This window comes from Oryza brachyantha, chromosome 7, assembly GCF_000231095.2.
Source record: "Oryza brachyantha chromosome 7, ObraRS2, whole genome shotgun sequence".
In the NCBI taxonomy this organism is placed as follows: Eukaryota; Viridiplantae; Streptophyta; class Magnoliopsida; order Poales; family Poaceae; genus Oryza; species Oryza brachyantha.
The window spans coordinates 11986346-12006218 of record NC_023169.2 but is presented as its reverse complement, the minus strand read 5'-3'; the positions used below and the strand labels follow the sequence as shown (position 1 = coordinate 12006218).

At 38.6% G+C, this 19873-nt stretch overlaps 2 protein-coding genes and 1 long non-coding RNA gene across 5 annotated transcripts; 2 read left to right on the top strand and 1 right to left on the bottom strand.

Annotated features, from left to right (window-relative positions):
- Window positions 1-11319: 11319 nt before the first annotated feature.
- Window positions 11320-12967, bottom strand: LOC107304625. Of its 3 annotated transcripts, none has more exons than XR_001550700.1 (5): window positions 12716-12967; window positions 12359-12612; window positions 12200-12262; window positions 11629-11686; window positions 11320-11509 (listed from the first exon to the last, which is right to left on the bottom strand). It is a non-coding gene; the product is annotated as an uncharacterized LOC107304625 (long non-coding RNA). The 3 variants fall into 3 exon arrangements; XR_001550699.1 differs by having other exon boundaries at window positions 12359-12449; XR_001550698.1 differs by having other exon boundaries at window positions 12359-12967.
- A 462-nt stretch (window positions 12968-13429) lies between these two features.
- On the top strand, window positions 13430-13876 carry LOC102710607. Its single transcript, XM_006658543.1, has one exon. It carries the CDS (start codon window positions 13430-13432, stop codon window positions 13874-13876), a length of 447 nt encoding a protein of 148 aa, XP_006658606.1.
- Window positions 13877-16314: 2438 nt separating this feature from the next.
- LOC102701366 (autophagy-related protein 8A) lies at window positions 16315-19422 on the top strand. Its single transcript, XM_006657692.3, has 6 exons — window positions 16315-16427; window positions 16610-16653; window positions 18224-18279; window positions 18366-18418; window positions 18808-18926; window positions 19007-19422. Exons 2-6 carry the CDS (start codon window positions 16617-16619, stop codon window positions 19099-19101), a joined length of 360 nt encoding a protein of 119 aa, XP_006657755.1. The 5' UTR covers window positions 16315-16427; window positions 16610-16616; the 3' UTR covers window positions 19102-19422.
- The last annotated feature ends 451 nt before the right edge of the window (window positions 19423-19873 follow it).

The following is a 19873-nucleotide window of genomic DNA, read 5'->3' as shown; positions in this document are numbered from 1 at the left end:
TGGTACAAACTGATAACTGCTGCTGGGGAATGCTTTGTGGTGACTTATGTGCACACTTGCACACTGAGAACTGCTTATTAGGTTCCTCCATTAGTCCGCATCTTCAGATTTCGATACGTCTCAATGGAGTTAGTGGTTCGATAAATTATACAATGACTTAACATTTGCTGACATGCTATTTCAGAGAGACTACAATGGTGGAAAGTGCAGGTATTTCCTGTGGTAATATGCCAAGGATGTAGCAAAGAATTCAGTTTTAAAATTAAAATAAGTTTTTAAAAAATCATCCGATCCAAAGGTTCAGAAAATGGCGCCTGCATCCAAAGGTTCGATGTTCATCTCTCGGGCGAGGCTCCGACACCTCCGGTTCCGAGTTGGACTCGGATTGAACGATGATTCATTGGCGCGCAAATCGCCGACTTCAACTCCATCTCCGTCTCGGACTTGCTTGCTTCCTTCACCGATTTCAACTCGAACTCGGACACTCTGCTGCCCATAAATGCTACCGCGCTCATCCGCATTCACCACATCCCTTCCACCGATCGATCCTCGAAGCAGCGTTCGCCCATGGTGCTTCCTAGCTCGAGCTCCAGGGGGAGGGTCTCCAAGAAGCTCGCCGTCGAGGCCGCGGGGAGAGCTGTCTCCAAGAAGCCCTCCGGATCGCCCGCCGTCAGCATGGCCTCCTCGCTGGCGCCGACGCTGCCTCGCAACCCGCCGGACGCGCCCGTGTCCTTCAAGACAGGCGACCAGGTGCGCGTCCGCACGCCGGTGGGGAGGCTGCTGCCCTCGACGCTGCGTCTCGTCCTGTGGCTCGGCGCGGTCGTCGTCTCCGGCGCCAGCGACGGCGACGACGACGGCCATCTCGAGGTCTTGTACAACGGCAACTTCCCGCGCGACGACCCCTTCCGGACCGTGCGCGTCGCCATCAAGGACGTCAAGCTGCCCGCCGTCGACCACACCGCACCGCCTCCGCCGTCTGGCAGCACGGCCACGGCAGCCCCGCGGCGGAGCAAGGGCGGCGGCAAGTGTAAGCTGCTGCTGCTGAAGGAGATGCAGGCCAACTCCGACGCCGCATCTACACGGTGATCAGCATCGCACGTGTTACCCAGCCTCTATATCCACTCATATATATGCAATCATTTTTATTTTAAGAACTTTGGGAACTTAGTCTGAGTAGAGGACTTAGCCTCTCAAATATCCAAATCTAAAATTCATGCTCCTATTGAGATTTGATGCTACTTAAGTCACTGCAACCACTAGGCTACGTGCTCTTTCACACTTTACATGTACTTACATGAGCAATTCTAAAGGTATTAGGAGTTACCACTGGTTTTTATATAAAGTTTGGTAGCTCTTATTATCTTAGATATTAGAATATATCAAATTTTACATAGAAAATAGTGCTACGTCATGGTACCTGCTCAAGGATAACAAAAATTCTCTGCCTATATTATTTCCTTTTAACTTTTTTTCCCCTTATCTTACGGTTTGTTCTGTGTGTGTAAAGATTGACCTATCGATGAAATTCTTAATCGCCAGATAGGTGATAAGATTTCAGTTCAGCGATGGCAAATGTATAAGTAGAGTATTCTATCTTGCAGTCCTGGCTTGCCCTTTCTCCATATGCAAAATATCTTCGTTTCTCGGAGGAAACGGTTATTCACAAATACATACTTAGATGTTGTTCTCTTTAGCTCTTACGACCAAATTGAGACCAAATTTCTAGATATTGCTACATTTGTTTAGTTCTTACGTGCTTTTGATTACAGTGACGATCTGTTTTTCCCTCAACTTGGGTATGGAGTAGCTACCAAGTTAGTTGCCCTCTCATGCCATGCAAGTATATAATTTGATTTTTTTAAGTAACTAGCCTAAAAACATGATGAAAATTATCAGACAATAAACACTTTGTATCGATAAAGGGTCACCTTACCCAATTCACCTAAACGGCATAAAGCATGTTGTGATGTATATGCTACACGAACATGTTGTGATGTATGTGCCATGCAAGCATGTTGTGATATATATGTTAGCATGAGCGGTTATGCAAGAGGAATGGGGAGTGTCCAGAGTACCGCTCGAGAAGGGATGATACGAAGCTTGCTGGCTATGACTCTATGGGGTATTATCCAAGATGCCTAGGGACCAGAACTCAACCACCGGTGACAACTCACAAGGTGATCTCAATACATTATGTATATTACCAAAATAACCATGCATATTGTATAACAGTTAAGGGGTATTCTTGTAATTTTACAAGAGGATTCCAAGGCTATAAAAACCCCGTACTTCATCTAAAAAAGATTAATCAAGTAATACACTATTAGAGTATTTGAGTATTTCCTGGGTTCACTTTGAATGATTTATCAAGTAATTCACTATTAATTAAATATTAGATGGAAGGCTGCATGATTCACTCGCATGCTATAAGTTTCATTCACCATCGCCTACAACTATCCAGGTTGTCAATAAGAGAACTCTCAGCAACTCATCTAAATTTGATCATCCATATTATCATTTGGATAAGCATCTAAAATAGATTCTTCATTCGTATTAGTTATCACTCTAACATAACATTCATATTGCCCCCTATATATATTTTACTACTCTACCCGTTTCATAACATAAGATGTTTTGACTTTTTTACTTGCAATGTTTGATTATTTGTCTTATTCAAAAAATTATGAAAATATCATTTGTTTTGTTTGTGACTTACTTTATTATCAAAAGAACTTTAAGCACGACATGTTAATTTTTATATTTGTACAATTGTACTAAATTTTTGAATAAGACGAATGTTCAAACGTTGCAACCAAAAAAGTTATCTTATATTATGAAACGGAGGTAGTAATATTTTACAACCACATCTTCTCATATTGTTCTCTTGGATGTTGAGATATGAAGCAAAAATAGCGAAACTTTTTAAAATGAAGGATACTATATTTTAAAAAATGAGATGAAATATCTCCCAAAACATTGTTTTTTCTCCACCTACTCTATTTTAAGGATGAGAATGCGATAGAGTTTCTGCTGCGATCTCCTTGATCCGTCTCCTCTCCAAACGCACGTAGACCAGAACAGAAGGCGGTGACGAGATGAGCATGGCGCTGCTCTTTCCACCCATCGCCGACGGCTTCTCCTTCCTCCTGAGAGATAGCGTTCCCCTGGACAGCTGGCTTCCTCCGGTCAAAGATCACCGGCACCGGCACCTTCGACGGCCACAAGCCAGCCTTCCGGCGCCGGCGTCATGGTCTGGTACTTCTTCAGCCCGATCGCCAGACCTAAGAGCGCGCGCACCGGTGACAGACTGACAGGTGATATCACTCGGAGGGTTCCAAGAACGAGGTGAACAAGAGCGCCGCCCGCCGCCGGCGGCCGGGTACTGCCAGAAGTCGACGGCGTCGCCCGGGAACACGGCGGCGACGACATGGTGCTCTGCAAGATCTACCGGTCGCCTCGCGTGATCGATCGAGTCGCTTGGGGTCGCCGTCGATCTGCCGCGCGCGCGCCGGCCTCTGCCTCCATGCACGTCCTGCTCAAGATCACGGTTTCTTGCCCGGAGACCCCGCGCTTGCCAGTTGCCACACCATGCCGCGCACCAGCCGAGCACGAGCACAACACATCGAGATCGATGTGTGGAGTCGGATGTACTAAAGACCAAACGTTGCGTATACCGCATTGTCTCAACCATTGCTGTATATATATATATATATATATATATATATATATATATATATATTTGCAATTCCTTAAGCTCTAGTTACTTTCCTTGCGATCTCTGTGAACAATCGACGGCAACTGCAAGGATGCCAGAACACCGCTGTTTTGTATGACAATGACAAGCGTAATCAATCCCCGGCCGCCTTCCATCCATGCAGGGCGTGATTCTTGCCATGACAGATGCGAGAGGAGCATGTCTCTCGTCGTTCCATGGTTCCATTTTTTACGATTGGTTCTGCTGCATATATCTACACACATGAGGATAAGGTGTACGTAGGGGAAAAGTCCGAAATACAGGGGTGCCACGGGTATCTGAATTTGGATCGAAGGAACGAATATGTGGTGAAAATTCATAAACTTTAGTTAAAATTTTTTCGAAGGGGTTTCTGGGAACCCTCCTTTCGGACATGGAGCTTCGCCACTGGTTGTACGATCCATCCGTCTCAAAAAAGTGCAATATTTTAATTGCCCGTCTTATTTAAAATTATTTTATAATTAATATTTTTTGTTATTAGATGATAAAATATTAATGGTTCTTTATGGGTTGCTATTATTTTTTAATTTTTTAAAATAAAATTTTTAAATAAGACGAACCGTCAAATGTTGGACACGAAAATCTATAAATACAATTACATTAAGACAAATGTAATACTTTCTTTCTCTTAAACTAAGACTAGCCCAATGTATAAAGTTCAAATACACCATAAGATGGGGCACATGTACAAGCAACAATAGTTAAGGCCGGCTCTACAATGGTACATATGTTTGGATGGAATTAAGGTGAGTCCCACTAAAGAAAAAATACCAATGGCTAGTACTGACATGCATAATTTATTAGTAAAAATATTGTATTGTATACCCTCGTGGCCACACCTGAAATTTAAGGTCTATATTTTTCCATGAAACTTGTGTCTTGCTCCACAACGTTAAAGGTGATGTACTGTAGTGATATTTATTGCCTAAGATTGTTTTTCAGTGTACATTTTGGTTGCCTAAGCACGTGTTCAGTTCCCCTTATCTAACCCCAGATTCTCGTGTTTTTCATGCGCACGTTTTTTGAACTGCTAAACAGTATATTTTTTACAAAAAAAATTCTATAAAAAGTTGTTTTAAAAAATCATATTAATCTATTTTATAATGCTATATAATTAATAATTAATTAATCATATACTAATCCATTACTATGTTTTTCGTGCCGGATAACTAACCCTCACTTTTACTCAAGCCGAGCCGAACACGGCCTAAGAAAATATGTGGAAATATTTGAAGAAATTTGGTACAAGAAGAATTTAATAGAAAATAATCGTAGTTGGCTGAAAGAATAAGTCCGTGTTCGGCCACCCCAATAAGGTATCTAATCTCTTTTTTCACGTGCATGCTTCCCGAACTGCTAAACGGTGTATTTGTTGCAAAAACTTTCTATAGAAAAATTGTTTTAAAAATCATATTAACCTATTCTATATTTTTAATAATTAATAATTAATTAATTATGTACTAATATATTAGTACGTTTTCCGCACCAGATAACTAACCTTTTACTCTTCTACCGAACGGGGCCTAAGTCATGTACAAAAATAGTTTGATTTTTAACACAAAAGGTATGGGACGGAGGGGTTGCGAAATGGCATTATTTCCACTTGAAAACGTACAGCCAAGTCGAGCCAAGTATCGTACGTACATACACCTCTGTGTGTGCAACTGTACGTTCGATCCGCTCAAATGAAGACACGGCCAGCCGTCGCATCGATCCACAGCCAGTTTCACCTCATTTCACCTGCTGCCAGCCACACGGCCAGCACGCCAGGGCCTCTCATCCCATCGATCAGTCACGTCCATAGACGTTGGACTCCGCGTTTAGTTCCCAAAAATATTTGGGAAAGAGATCATCCGGATGTTAGTAAAAGTTTTCGGACATAAATAAGAAAACGAATTTTACGGTTTGTCTGAAAACTACGAGATGAATCTTTTGAGTCTAATTAAGTTGTTATTAGCATATGTAGGTTACTGTACCACTTATGCCTAGTTATGGACTAATTAGACTTAAAAGATTCGTCTCACGATTTTCTCAATAATTATGTAATTAGTTTTTTTATCTATGTTTATACTCTATTTAAGTGTTCAAAGATTTAATATGATGTTTATAGAAAAAAAACTTTTTGGAATCTAAACGGCACTGCCATTACTGCTATATGTATTTTGTAAAATTTAAACTTATCTCCAAAAGGTACGTGGAGTATTATTTATTCCATCAATCACCTCATATTAAAATATTTTTTATCCTTAATTACCATCTCTTCGTATCATTTACTTATTTAATAAGAGACATTTAAGTTATTTTTATTGTAACTAATTTAGTTCTACAGTATAAAAAATACATTTATATTTACTAATTTTATATCGTAGTATAACTATTTCTACATCGATTCTTATGATTCAATCATTAATAATGACAAAGCTGACTAGCAGCTTATAAAGATAATCGAATTAATTCAAAATTCAAACTCGACTATTGAATTGATTAAGAAAATCTATTAATATATTCAAATTTTATTCTTGATAAACTAAAAGTGTTTATGTCTTAAGCTGCGGAAAGGAATCGAGATCAAGCAGCCCGGCCGGCCTGGCTGCATGCTACTCGTTGGCTTGCTGCTGCTGGGGTATTCTGGTTTGCTGGCTGGCTGGCTGGCTGGCTGCTTGCTTCCTGCAGAGACGCAAGGTGTGCAGTGGTTGGCAGGCGAATCTGTGCTTTGCCTCGGGCAGCTTCCCTCCCAATCGCAGCCCTCCACTAGTCTTGTGATCTTGTCACCCCACCCGGCTTATCCGATCCATATATCCAAACACAGTTCCAGGGTACTCTACGTGTACTCTCTATGTACTCTCTACTCTTATTCGGTTTCCGTGTTCAACATTTGACCATCCGTCTTATTTAAAAAATTAGAAAAAAAATTAGTCACACGTAAAGTACTATTCATGATTTATTATCTAATAAAAACAAAAATATCAATCGTAAAATTTTTTTGAATAAGACGAAAAAGTCAAAAATTATAGTTAAAAAAGGAAAAAATTGGTTTATTTTGAGAGGGAGGGAGTATTAAACTTGAGGGCATACGGAATATGAGTAAAAATTCAGAGGGATAGAGTAGATTGACTGAACACTCGTAAGCACATATATAGGAAATTTTAAAACCGGTTAGATGACACAGACCAGATCACATTAGTTATGGTTTTAAAACCCGCACTAACGTTCCAAAACTGGTATATACCGATTGTCTCGTGGAGAACCGATGCTAATGGTGATCTACGTGTACTCTATATCTGGTTGTTTATTTAACGACGTTGACTTTTGAGTATATGTTTAATCGTTCAATTCATCTTATTTTAAAAATTATATAATTATTAATTATCTTGTTATAATTTGATTTATTACTAAAGAAATTTCAAGAGTTTTGCATATTTGTACATACTTTTTAAAATAAAACGAATAGTCAAATGTAAACACAAAGTCAACCACATCAAATAAAAAAAAATAAAAAGGAGTATATGAATAGTATAAATAAGCTAGGCTGCGTTCGTTTGAGGTGGAAGATGGGTTAGTTATCCGGCGCGGAAAACGTAGTAATAGATTAGTACATGATTAATTAATTATTAATTATTAAAAAATATAAAATAGATTAATATGGTTTTTTAAAACAACTTTTCTATAGAAAACTTCGCAAAAAATACACCGTTTAGCAGTTTGGAAAGCGTGTACGTGGAAAAGGAGAGGAATTAGATATCTAACTCTCTGGCCGAACACGGCCCTAGAGGTTGTTAACGAGATGACGAGCTTGAGCCAATCTGGATTCTCTGACTTGGTTTACAAAAGTCACAAAAATATCCATTGAAATAAGTCTTAGCTACAGTATTATGCAGTTAAACACCATAGCGATCAATCTCGAGCATTCTTTGCGAATCGGACGGCTAAAAATACCCGAAAGTCATGATAATGTTCATATCTCATTTTTATAGAATCCCTTTTGAGCTCGAACTGGCCCTCCGAGCCAAGTCGATCTAGATTTCATCATAAATAAGCTAGAGCTACCAGCATGTTGATGTAATCCTGTTTCACGTTCTGTCATGGTACTCACACACTGCACATCTGTGTGAACCAACTACAGGAGAGAGAGTGCCGTCCTGCTAGTTTGTGATTTGATGTGTTACAAATGGAGAAATATTTCCCTCGCTAATTTAGGTTAATTCTTTGTTGTTTGATGCGTAATTTTTTATATAATATAAATTCAATTTTGCTATACCTCTGTCGACAAGGTTTTCCCAAAATTTTCAAATACAATTTATTTTAGATAATGATAATGTAATATACTCCCTCCTTGTTTGACGTCATTGACTTTTTTATAAACGTTTGATCATTCGTCTTATTCAAAAATTTGCATAATTATTAATTATTTTTATATCATTTAATTTATTGTTAAATATACTTTTATGTATATATATATAGCTTTACATATTTGACAAAAAAATTTGAATAAGACGAATAGTCAAACATTTATAAAAAAGTCAATGACGTCTAACATTTAGGACGGATGTAGTAATTATATTGTTATTATATTGTAACTTGTTTGTAACTTTCATGTGTTTTTTGATCGTTAAGATTTTCTCCTAGACTCGTGCAAGTAGAGAATGAAAAAAAAAATCTAGCGCACGCATTGGGAGGGTATTTGACCCTTGACCTCGGCTTCACGGAAGCAGCTACTAGCATGCTACCATGGATTTTTTGAAAGTTTTTACACAACAATTATATTGTAGATTCATGCAAGTCTCAGATTACACCACAATATACCGTATTTAGATTTGAAAAATTATGTGAGAAAAAAATATCTACATATGTATAGATAGTCCCCATAAATTATATTCCCATTTAATTATAAGCCCAAATAGATTTTGTTCTAAAATTGTGTCCTCAGTAATCGATTGACTCTCTGGAGTTACTTATTGTTTTATATATAGTATGAATCGTTTTGCATACTTGTTAATTAGTTTGTAAATTTGTATCTAGAAAACAAGTTCATCCAGGGAAAGGTCTGTCAAACAAAGTCACACACATATATGTAATATAAATGCTAATTTTACATCACACGAATGATATATAATTTACCGTGTTTGTTAGCTTCCTGCAAAAAGAAATGCATAACAAAAATGTGGAGAATCCCCGTCCTATGAAGAAATTGATAATTCATTTTATTTTGATCTGAATAATATATAGTACAACATCAAACCCATGGACATTTAGCTAGTACTATGAAGAAAAGATCATCACACAAGCACCTCACCACAAGCAGTTTTACCAAGCACTACTATAGAGACGAAGGCTATTGGTGCTAGTTAGGAAAGGACCATAGGTGCTGAATTTTCATCCAACACCAGCTTGGCGGCATCAATGGAGGCAACCAACACCAATGCGACTAAAATAGAATTGACACATTTAGGTTCGTATGAATGAAAAAAGAAAACTAGGTTGAATCAAGCCGAAGCTTCGGGCCCCAGATCCTTGATATGCCCCTCCCCACCCCACCCACCCCCCACCACCACCACCACCGCTAACATCCTCACTCAGAACAATCAAACACCTTATAACACATGAATAAACAACATAAATTTTTGAATAATCCAATTAAATATAATATTCACATCAACAGACGAACACACATCCAAGTCCCCATATTCTCAACATATGAATAATCGCTAAATTGTAAATGCACTAGGGTCTAAAACTAGATTAATTCCTCGAGTCGCCGCCATCGCACAAACTGTGCCGCTATTGTCGCCATCCTTCCGCGATCCCCCATCGTCATTGTCTCCCTTGAGCCCCTGCCCCTGCCCCTGCCTTCACCATCTCACCCTACTAGATCCAATGGCCCAAAGTCGAATCTAGCTAGGAAACGAAGAGGCCGAGGGGGAGAGGGGCACAACTACGCCACCACATCCAATAAGTGGTTATTTAAAGAATCAACACTAATACTATATGTGCCAATTTTTCTCTGGATCCAATATCTACATCATTTAGAGGTGACAATTCTATATTTTTTCTGTCCCACCGGGGGCGACAGCCGGGCAGCGTTCTACGAGGTATTGGAAGATTGATTGAAGGGGACAACAGATTTGTTTTGTACGTACCTCTGTGGCTCTGTTGATCGTAACCACTTCCGAGAAATAGAAAAAACCCCACGAACTTAACTAGGAAACGTCCGGAGATTTTTCTTTTCCTCTGGAAACAAGCACCAAAAATAAATCTTTTCATCAGTTGACACAATTTTTTCATGCCTGTCCTACCGATGGTTTCTACAAAATTTTATCCATATCCTATTTTATTTTTATAAAATAGATTGATTTATCTATAGAGATGGTTCATTGATCTATCTCTCCCATCCGTATCTACGTAATGAGGTGGGGTGGGAAGTGGCTTCGGTAGATACATTTTTCCAAGTTGTTTCTTTGAAAATGTCTCTAGATGCACATTTTGTTGTAGTGAGAGGTCGAAAACAACCAATTGGTGAGGTGTCGGCTTTAAATGAACATTCACATATTAGGGGCTTTTGTCTTAGTGAAGGAAAGTCTTTTTGCCCAACTCTCGATGGAGTCAATTTGTTTTTTTCATGTCATTTAAATAGTTATGAAAATTCGGACAACATAGACCAATTGAAAAGGCATGGAATTTAAATTTGACCTATATGATTAAGTTCAAAGAAAAACAACTATGACCATAATAGTTTACTTATTTTTCTCCTTTTGTTTGAAGTATTATTGATCAAATTTATAACTGCATATGTATGTAAAGTGATATATAGGATGTCATCACATATTGATACATATTAATAGCCACTTTTTCATTTTAAAAAAAGAAATTCAAAACTATAATGTGATGCCAAGAAACGGGGACATACCACCTTAAGGGAAACAAGCCATCTCCGATTCATGGAATAATTATTTTTCATCCTGGACAGCAATAATCCTAGGCTCCCATCGTTTCGCTTTTTAAAGAAAAAGCGAAAACGTGTTTTTACAAATGAAAAATAATCAACAGGTAAAACTCTTATATATATGTATCCTTAACGATTTAAAAGAAAAATGTGTAAAATAAATCACGATGAAAAAAACCATAAAATTAAGTCTAAAATTAAATTCTAAAATCCAAATTTTGACTTGGAAGCAATTGCAACCGCAGAACGATGGGATGGCAAGGGGAACCCCCCTATAGCAACATATGTATACGTGGCTAAAGGTCTAAATAAGCATTGTAATGACTTGTAGCAACATATTAACTATGTGTTGCTTTTGCTGGCGTTGCTAGGGTCCATACGTTGCTAGGGTCTAGAGCAATAGATATATAAGCGTTGTAACACACAACAATAACCGTTGCAAGGTGGAAGCAGCCACGAGATGTAAGCATTGCCAGATGACACATTTATGCATTGCTATAAGCAATTATCAATGATCGTTGCTCATGTGGCAATTTTTCAACTAATGATTCACAATATGTTGCACCAAACACCAATTCCATTTCAAAGAGAATGACTTACAAATATTATAAGCAAAAATCTCCATATATTGATTTATATAAAAGTATCATCATACAACTTGTCAACACACCGTAATGCTATATCTAGCACAAAAATCTATCCTAGCAAAATATAAATATTCTGTCATTTTTTTTATCAAACTCTTCTTCAGTTCTTCCCCTGTTTGATAAGAGTATCTCCAGATATATATGGAATCTCCGATTGACTGTTCAGACCTGAAAGATCATCATATAATTGTAAATATCAAATAGAAAGTGATTATTAACTACAAGAAGTCATTAAAACTAGGAAGCAAAGTGTCCAACAAAAATAATGTAACTGTGAAAGATGTTACCTTTCTGTTTGAAGCAAACATCTTAATTCTTCAGGATTATATGCAATGCAATTTTTTTCTGAAGAAAGGCACACTGAAAATGTTAGTAGTTTTCTGGCTTATTTCAAAATTAATTAAAAATAAGCAGGAATATTAGTTTCTGTACTGGATGAGGAATTAACACATGCATATATTCATAAACTATGTGTCTATATTTGTTATTGGAAAAATATTTCAGTTATTGAGGACACTAATAAAGTTAAACGGTTTCTTCCAATATCAGTAGATAAATTATATCAAGATGTGCAGCTAGGGGTTAAAATGCATGGTTTCCATGATTATGCATATTATCTTCCTGTTCAACTATAGTTGATCTACTGTTATTCATTTTTGTCAACTGACTGAAGGGCACAAATTTATACAAAGCAATATTGTGATTTGACATTAGTTTTGTATAGGACAATGTACCAAATGATTACAATTTGATAATATTCATATACCTAGGTTTGTTCACTGCAATATTGTAGTATAACAAACATAACTGTGAATAAAAATGGTACTATCTGCGTAACAATATATGGGAGTGATATACCTTGGAGTAGGGCTTGAAGAAAGCATCAGTTATTTATCGACAGGAGAAGCAAAACTGTTCTACCTTTTTTATCCAGAACGAACATTAATAATTAGAGCAGTAAGTAGAGTTGTTCATATCTGAACTCTAGCAGTAGTTAAAATCATAAATTCTACTTACCAACCCACAGGTACTCAAGAACCATTTGAAGTAATACTTGGTTAATTAGTACGCATCAGGCGGCTAGATGATACCAGTCTATTGCCAAGTTCTGTAATTGATGTGCATATAATATATGTAATTGTGGCTTGATCATAACCATATATATAGATGAGAGGATTTAAGGATATTGTAGGATCTTCTGCGGAAAAAAATAGCAACTCAACTAGCTAGGCAGTATACCCATCGATTGCACAACCAAGGATTTGCCAATCCTGAACAACACAATTAATCTTAAGGACAAGCAGCGCTATAGATCAGAACAGGGTAACGTGAAGAGAGAGAGAACTGTGGAACACAAATTAAGGTATATCAAACCTAGGCTGCGGCTGCCTCGTCTTGCCCGATCCCTGTTGCAAACTTCCCATCGATTCGGTCCCCGTGGCGCTGAACGATCTGGCATGGCTGCCTATAGCAGGAAGACATATATCGGCGCTGATCCATGGTTCTGATGCGGTCTGCTTCCATTAAAGAGAGATGACTCGGACGAGAGGGATTAGGGATGAGGAATTTAGCGATACGGATCTGCACCACGAAATTAGGGTTGATACTGTTGTGCACGATGGCCGGGCCTGCTGGGATGGTGGGGGTGGGAAGATGATTCGGTTTTTATTTTGGTGGATTCACTCAGGCGTGGCTGCATGAGATTGACTAAGTCCTTCTAGACCATGCAACGCTTAAAAAATCTGTTGCAACTTATCTGTTGGTGTATGGGGGTTCGTGTTGTAGTGCATGGGAGCCCTAGATTCCCAAGCAAAAATAGTACTACTCCATATGTGGCGGAATACAAAGAAAGGTCACTGTCTCAGTACTGGTGGAGTATACTTGTATCCAGTATTCCACTGAAGCACTCGAGTGAAAACACCTGTGAGTCTGTTGGTCGGTGAGCTGCCATGCCAGTGCAATGTTGTCTCGACGCGTCGCCTGCATTGTTCGGCTTGTGATCACAAATATACGCACAGCATTGCCAAGTGCCACAGCCTCACGCCATAGGAGAGAAGAGCTAGCTTCTTTAGCCATCAGAACGCGTCCATGGCAGGAGTGGCTCGTCGTCGAGAGGAGGAAGAAGAGGAGTTCGACGAAGGGGAAGTGTGGGACGTGCTGCTGCAGCATCAGGATCAGAGCAGCAAAGAAGCGGCGGCGCTCGCCGTCCGGAAGGTTAAGAACAGGTGGCAGCACGAGGAAGCCGGGGCTGCTGCTACTGCTGCTGCTGCTGCAAGGAGGAGCAAGGGGCGGTCGTCGGCGCCGGTGGCCATCCCTGCGGCCGGCTCGTCCTCGTCAAGGCGCGGTGACGAAGACGAAGACGAGGAGGAGATGAAGATGCTGCCGCCGCACGAGTGGCTGGCGAGGAAGATGGAGAGGATGAGCGCGGCGTCGCCGCCGCCGGACATCGGCAGGGGGAGGAGCAAGGGGAGGGAGATGAGGAAGGTCAGGGACGCCGTCCTCCCCAAGACCGCCTTCTCGTCGGAGCAGCAGTAGACGAAGACGATCGACGACGAGGCATGCATTGCATTGCATTGCATTGCACGCATGAATGCATGCATGCTTGCTCGAGCTTGAAGATTTGCTAGCTAGCTAGTACGTAGCTAGTAGTAACGTACGTAGTTATAAGTAAGTGAGGTGGCTTTCTTTTTGGAAATGCATGCATGGTTGCTTACTTGCTTGCTTTCTTGTGATGTTTACCTCGAGCCGGGTAGTTAATTAGTTGGCAATTAGTGTTACTAATTAGGGTGAGGTTAGTGTATGTAGTGTTAGTAATTAGGGTGAGGTTAAGTTAGTGTACTAGCTGTGTCAGCTAGCTAAAATTATCTTAAGCAGTGTGTATCATATGCATATGGTGCATAAAACCAATTTTGTTTTTGCTATAGCTTGGAAAGCTAGAGCTCAATATGCTTTTAATTAATCCCATGTAATATGCAAGCCCACATTATTGCGAGTCCAGCACACCTTTCAATTTAATCATGCTAATATGTACGAATGGATTGTGTTAACGTATATGCATATAGGTTGCAATCATTTCGCGGTTCCAATTGCTTATAAACCAAAATTTGAATTTTATTAGAACATAATTTTTGGCTTGATTTTGTAGTTTTTTCATTATGTTTTTTATAACTTTTGCTTTTGAGTCAATATGAACATGTATATAAAAGTTTTACTTGTAAATTATTTTTCTTTTGCAAAAATATGTTTTCGCTTTTCCTTTAAAAAAGAGAAATGATAGGAACCATAGTTGCGTTGCCATCAGATATAGTTTAATTTTGTATGTTATGTATATTCTCGCCATTCTAGTTTAACTGCTATATATTCTCGACATGCTTGTTTTATATGTTAATATCCCCTACCCCCGAACAAAAGAAAAATACTCTCTCCGATTATTTTTATTGACACCATTGATTGTTGAATTTACGTTTTACCTTTCGTCTTATTCAAATCCTTTGTCTAAATATGCAAATTTATATATCATACTTGAAGTTACTTTAGTAATAAATCAAATCATAACAAAACAATCAATAATTATATAATTTTTTTAAATAAGACGAACGATTAAACATATATCCAAAAGTTAACGGTGTCAGTTAAAGAAACGGAGCGAGTGCCATGTAATGGTGCATCGTTCTGAAATGGGATAGTTTCATGAGTTCTGCAAGCAGGAAATTTATGCGTTAGCTTTTATAACATTATGAGTATATAAAAGTTTAGCTCATAAATTATTATTTTTAATTTATTTATTTTTTTATGACTTACAAGTAACTCAACTCAATCGATCAGAACATACTCCATTCATGCCAGACAATTATTTTTCCTCCTTATTAGTCTTATAAAGACTTTATTTTAAAGCAATTATTATATCAGAGTTAGTGGGAATGATCACTAAATACATTGGAGTATTACAAATATATTCGAGTTTAAGTGAAAGTGAATAATGATATTTATAGTATGGTATAATGAATGATGAAGTTTTTCTTTGACATAGATTGCATGTTCTTTCCTTTGCCGCTGCCACGAACTCCCCATAAGAATATACTCCATGTGCAAGTGGATATACGAAAGCTATAGATTCTCACAAAAATAATATTTAATAAAAGAAATAATCTGGGCCTGGCCAACTGGGCCTAGCAAAACTCGGCCCATGTAGAACTACCTCGTAGCGTGGTCGTCGGCCCTTTAAGCCGAAGCAACTCATTATCTCCCAAACAAATAAATTTATTTTGTTGTTTTTTATTTATTATTATATCCATCATGTCTTGGATAATAATAACAGTGACGGTATGCTACACGCATTCAATTATGGATGGGAGGATGGAATGTGTAACGAGGAGACACCTTCTTGAATGTTCAACGGTGGCTATTTTTTATGTAGAAAACCACGGTTTTGCCTTGAAAATCAAGTTAGTCTCTCGTAATAAGTCATTTAGAAAACTAATCGGTATTTGAGTAGAGTATATGCCCATGTCCAATTGTCCATGTTAGCTTAAGAATAGTATAAACCCATGTTAGCCAAAAAAAAGTTGCAAAAGTTGTAGTATTGCATTTATTCGTGTAACAGAAAAAAAAATCAAATTATCTTAGATGTGATTTTTCAATGCGTAGGAGACCATCCACAAAACCTAATCAGCAAATTGTCTTGAAATTTCTCAAAACTAACAAACCAAAAATATATTTGAGATTTTGTTATGGCATGGCTGTCTTCTTTTGCTCAATGAAAGATTATCTAATTATTTTTTAGTTATTTAATAGTATAAACAATAAAATTAATTTTGAAAGTGTGTTAACCCAAACCGAGAAATAATCTGACAAAAGGACTGCATCTCCCATGTAATTAAATTCATTTCCAAGGAGTTTAGCGTAAAATACGCAACAAGAAATCCCCATTAAATAGCGGCGACACGCTACCAACCAAACCCTACCGCGACTTCCCTTCTTCTTCTTCCGGTCGCTTCCACCGATCGACTTCTCGCCTCTCGATTCCCCGCAACCTTCGTCGATCGATCGATCGCCCGCTCGCTTCCCCGGCACAGCCCTTCGATTGGTGAGCTCCTCGATCTCTTTCCCCCAACGGGCCGCCCAAATTCGCGAGGATTTGGGAGGCCTTCTTCTCGTGTTCGTGAGGGGATTCCATTTGGTGGTGCACTGGTGCTTGTTTTTTTGGGTCGATCGGTTTGATGGAGGGCGTTGACTTGGGGTTTGTTTTGGTGGATGGATCGATCGCAGGTTGGAGATGGCGAAGACTTCCTTCAAGCTCGAGCACCCACTCGGTTTGTTTCTTCTCTCTCTCTCTCGCTCGCGCGCCTCCCGCCCTCTCAATTTGTTGCGATTAGGTTGCAATCTGTGGTTGCTTCGATCGACCGTGCGGTAGAATGGTTGCGACTTGCGAGTATGTGGATGGGCCGTTGTTATCGGAACTAGGTCTGCGTTTTTGTGTGGTATGATGATCTGACTGTAGATTGTTACTGGAGGGTAGAGTGCTGAATTTGTGAAGAATAGCTTTTTGTGTCGGAATTGCTTTGTCATCGTTTGTGTTTATTGTTGTTGGCATATGAGAGGGCTGCGCTATATATGGTTCTTGCTTTGATGTTTGTGTGTGTTGCATAGTGCTCTTGCAATAGAGCTATGTGTTTTGTATTAACTAGGCCGCGTTCGTTTGGACGGGGATAAGTTAACTTATCCTGGCATGGAAAATGTAGTACTAGATTAATACATGATTAATTGTTTATTAATTATTAAAAAATATAAAATAGATTAATATGATTTTTTAAAATAACTTTCCCATAGAAAATTTTTACAAAAAATACACCGTTTAGCAGTTCGGGAAGCGTGCGCGCGGAAAACGAGGGTGGTAAGTTATCTAGTAGGACGAAAGAACGCGGCCCTAGTCGCATAAGAGGACTCTGCAATTTAGGATTGCTTATTTTTGGTGAATTTTTCATATGATCAAAACGAATGATTTAACTCTTGTGATTCCTTACTCCGAGCTGCAATAGGGTCGTTCGATGACATTCGAGATAGCACAATAATTTGTTCAATAGATTTTTGTTTTAGCTCTGTTACTCACAGAGGATTGTAAGGGCGTCCAAGTTTGCTGACATAATGTGTTCTTCCTTTTCTGCTCAGGTTGATTTTTTTTTTTATGTGCCATTTCCTGTTATATGAATATGTTGTTTTAATCTGCTGCATTGTTTTTTCAAAAGCAAACTGATTCATGGATTTAGTAAGCTGTTTTTTTCAACCTATGGTGTGATTCTTATAATTCTTTCTCCTATATATTTCATTAGTTAGAGCAGAAATTTGTCCTACTTGTGGATCGAACATATGCACTTTGCATCTGTATTTGTCTAATTGATCATTGTACGTGTCTTCTAATTTAACAAAAGCCAGCCTTTAGTTAGAGCAGAAGTAGACTCTGTTTGTTGATGGAACATCCTGCACTTGGTATTCATCTGATTGATCCTTGTACATGGCTCCTAATTTAACAAAGGCATACTTCTGTTGATGCTATACTATGATGATAACTTTTCCTTTTGATGCTATACTTTGCTGGAGATATCATGTGGTTTCTCTAGTACAGTTTGATCTGTTTATGCCATTCCGTTGTATGGAGATAGCATGCGATTTTTCTAGCACAATGTGATCTGTTTGTTCTTAAAAATGTGATAGGTTGCATGCATGTCTTGTTACACTTGCCATAGATTACCTGTAACTAACTACATTACAATACAAGAAACCATTATGCAAAAAAAGAAAAAAAAATCTTAGCTTTGCTTATGACAACCAAATGTAATTTGGACATACTATCTTATGATATTTGAATCTTGAATGATATTGCAGAGAGGAGGCAAGCAGAATCTGCCAGGATCCGTGAGAAGTACTCGGACAGAATTCCAGTAATATATCTCCGCCACTTCTTTTTCATCTTGCATGTCAGCCCATGCATTTGTCTTCCCTAAAAGTTTGTGATATGCTATTTCAGGTGATTGTTGAGAAGGCTGACAAGACTGATGTTCCAGAAATCGATAAGAAGAAGTAAGCTCTCTTCTCCACATCTTGGCAGATGTGATATTCTATCTCATGGTTGCTCCCGATTCAGCTGCAGTTGCAGTCCTTTATGTATGAGAGGACTTCATCTTTCCTCTCTCTTTACCACTATTTCTTTAGTTGGGGAGGAAGAGAAACAGGGGCAGCTTTTCTTTTACCTTAGGTTTATTTGCTTTAGATGTCATCTTTCCTCTTGAAATTGGTTGTGTTTTCCTCTTTGTTGGGCTAGCAATCTTGTGTAGCTTATTGACTTAGTATACCCAGACATCTTATGCTATTAAGTATTTAAGTTGAGCAGTGACAAGAAAATGTATCTTCGATCTCGTTTCTTGCAATTAACTAGTATCGCTATATAACATTGTCTTTTTCTGATGAAGGTACCTTGTCCCTGCTGATCTCACTGTTGGACAGTTTGTCTATGTGGTGCGGAAGAGGATTAAACTTAGCCCAGAAAAGGCCATCTTTGTCTTTGTGAAGAACACCTTGCCGCCAACTGGTAAAACATTCTTCTTTATTTGTCATTCTGTCGCATGCCACCTGCCTTTTTCACCTTATCTCAACACATACTATTGGCAGCTTCTTTAATGTCCGCAATCTACGAAGAGAACAAGGATGAGGATGGCTTCCTCTACATGACTTACAGTGGCGAGAACACATTCGGCTGTGCCTAATTCAAGTGCCGCTGCTGCTGTAAATAAACATGGATGACCAGATGGCATGGTCAACCACCTGTGTACATAGTCTGGATTGCCTCAATTGTCTAATGCGTCCTTAGCTTTGAAGTATTCCTATGCTCGTCTGAAGTTGGAACAACCCATAAAACTGATATTATTCTTTCTGGGTTGCTGGTGTTTCCTTATTCCATCATTATGAATTTGCCATGGGTTTTATGTCTGAAGTGTGGCTGGCGTTTCAACTCCTGTTATCTGTGATAATTGTTAATTGCAACTGATGCAAGCTAATAAAAAATTAAGGCCTTTTTAATCTTTGTATCACCATTATTCCACTGAAGCACGGTTGCATCGCGTGATCGATTGGTTGCCTCTGCACCATGGTATGCAGTGTGACCCAACATCACCTTATCTTACTCATTTTTTTTCTTATACTTAAAAGCCAGGAGTAGAATTTTCAACATTAATTTTGTGTTTGTGTTGATTTTGGGGCTTTTTCACTGAAGTCTAATTTTCTTTTTCATCCTGGGCTCTTACATTGATATAAGATAATTAAGAATACATATATAATTGTTTTATTTATAAATTATTTATTATTTGTAAATGTGTCGATCACCCCATGTATCTTATTCTACAGCCTATCGTTTCATTCTATTAATTTAGCATGTCATGGCCTGCCTTCGGTTATTTCATTTCATCAATTTGTCACTGGCTTTGCACCTTCAGTTAAACTTTTAGGCATAAATCAATCTGTCATTGGTTTTGCTTCAGG

Bases quoted from the DNA above. Each gene is read 5' to 3' on its own strand.
- LOC102710607 (XM_006658543.1), top strand. From the start codon at position 13,430: ATGGCAGGAGTGGCTCGTCGTCGAGAGGAGGAAGAAGAGGAGTTCGAC.
- LOC102701366 (XM_006657692.3), top strand. From the start codon at position 16,617: ATGGCGAAGACTTCCTTCAAGCTCGAGCACCCACTCG. The intron at 16,654-18,223 runs GTTTGTTTCTTC...ATGATATTGCAG, and splicing joins CAAGCTCGAGCACCCACTCG to AGAGGAGGCAAGCAGAATCT. The intron at 18,280-18,365 runs GTAATATATCTC...ATGCTATTTCAG, and splicing joins AGTACTCGGACAGAATTCCA to GTGATTGTTGAGAAGGCTGA.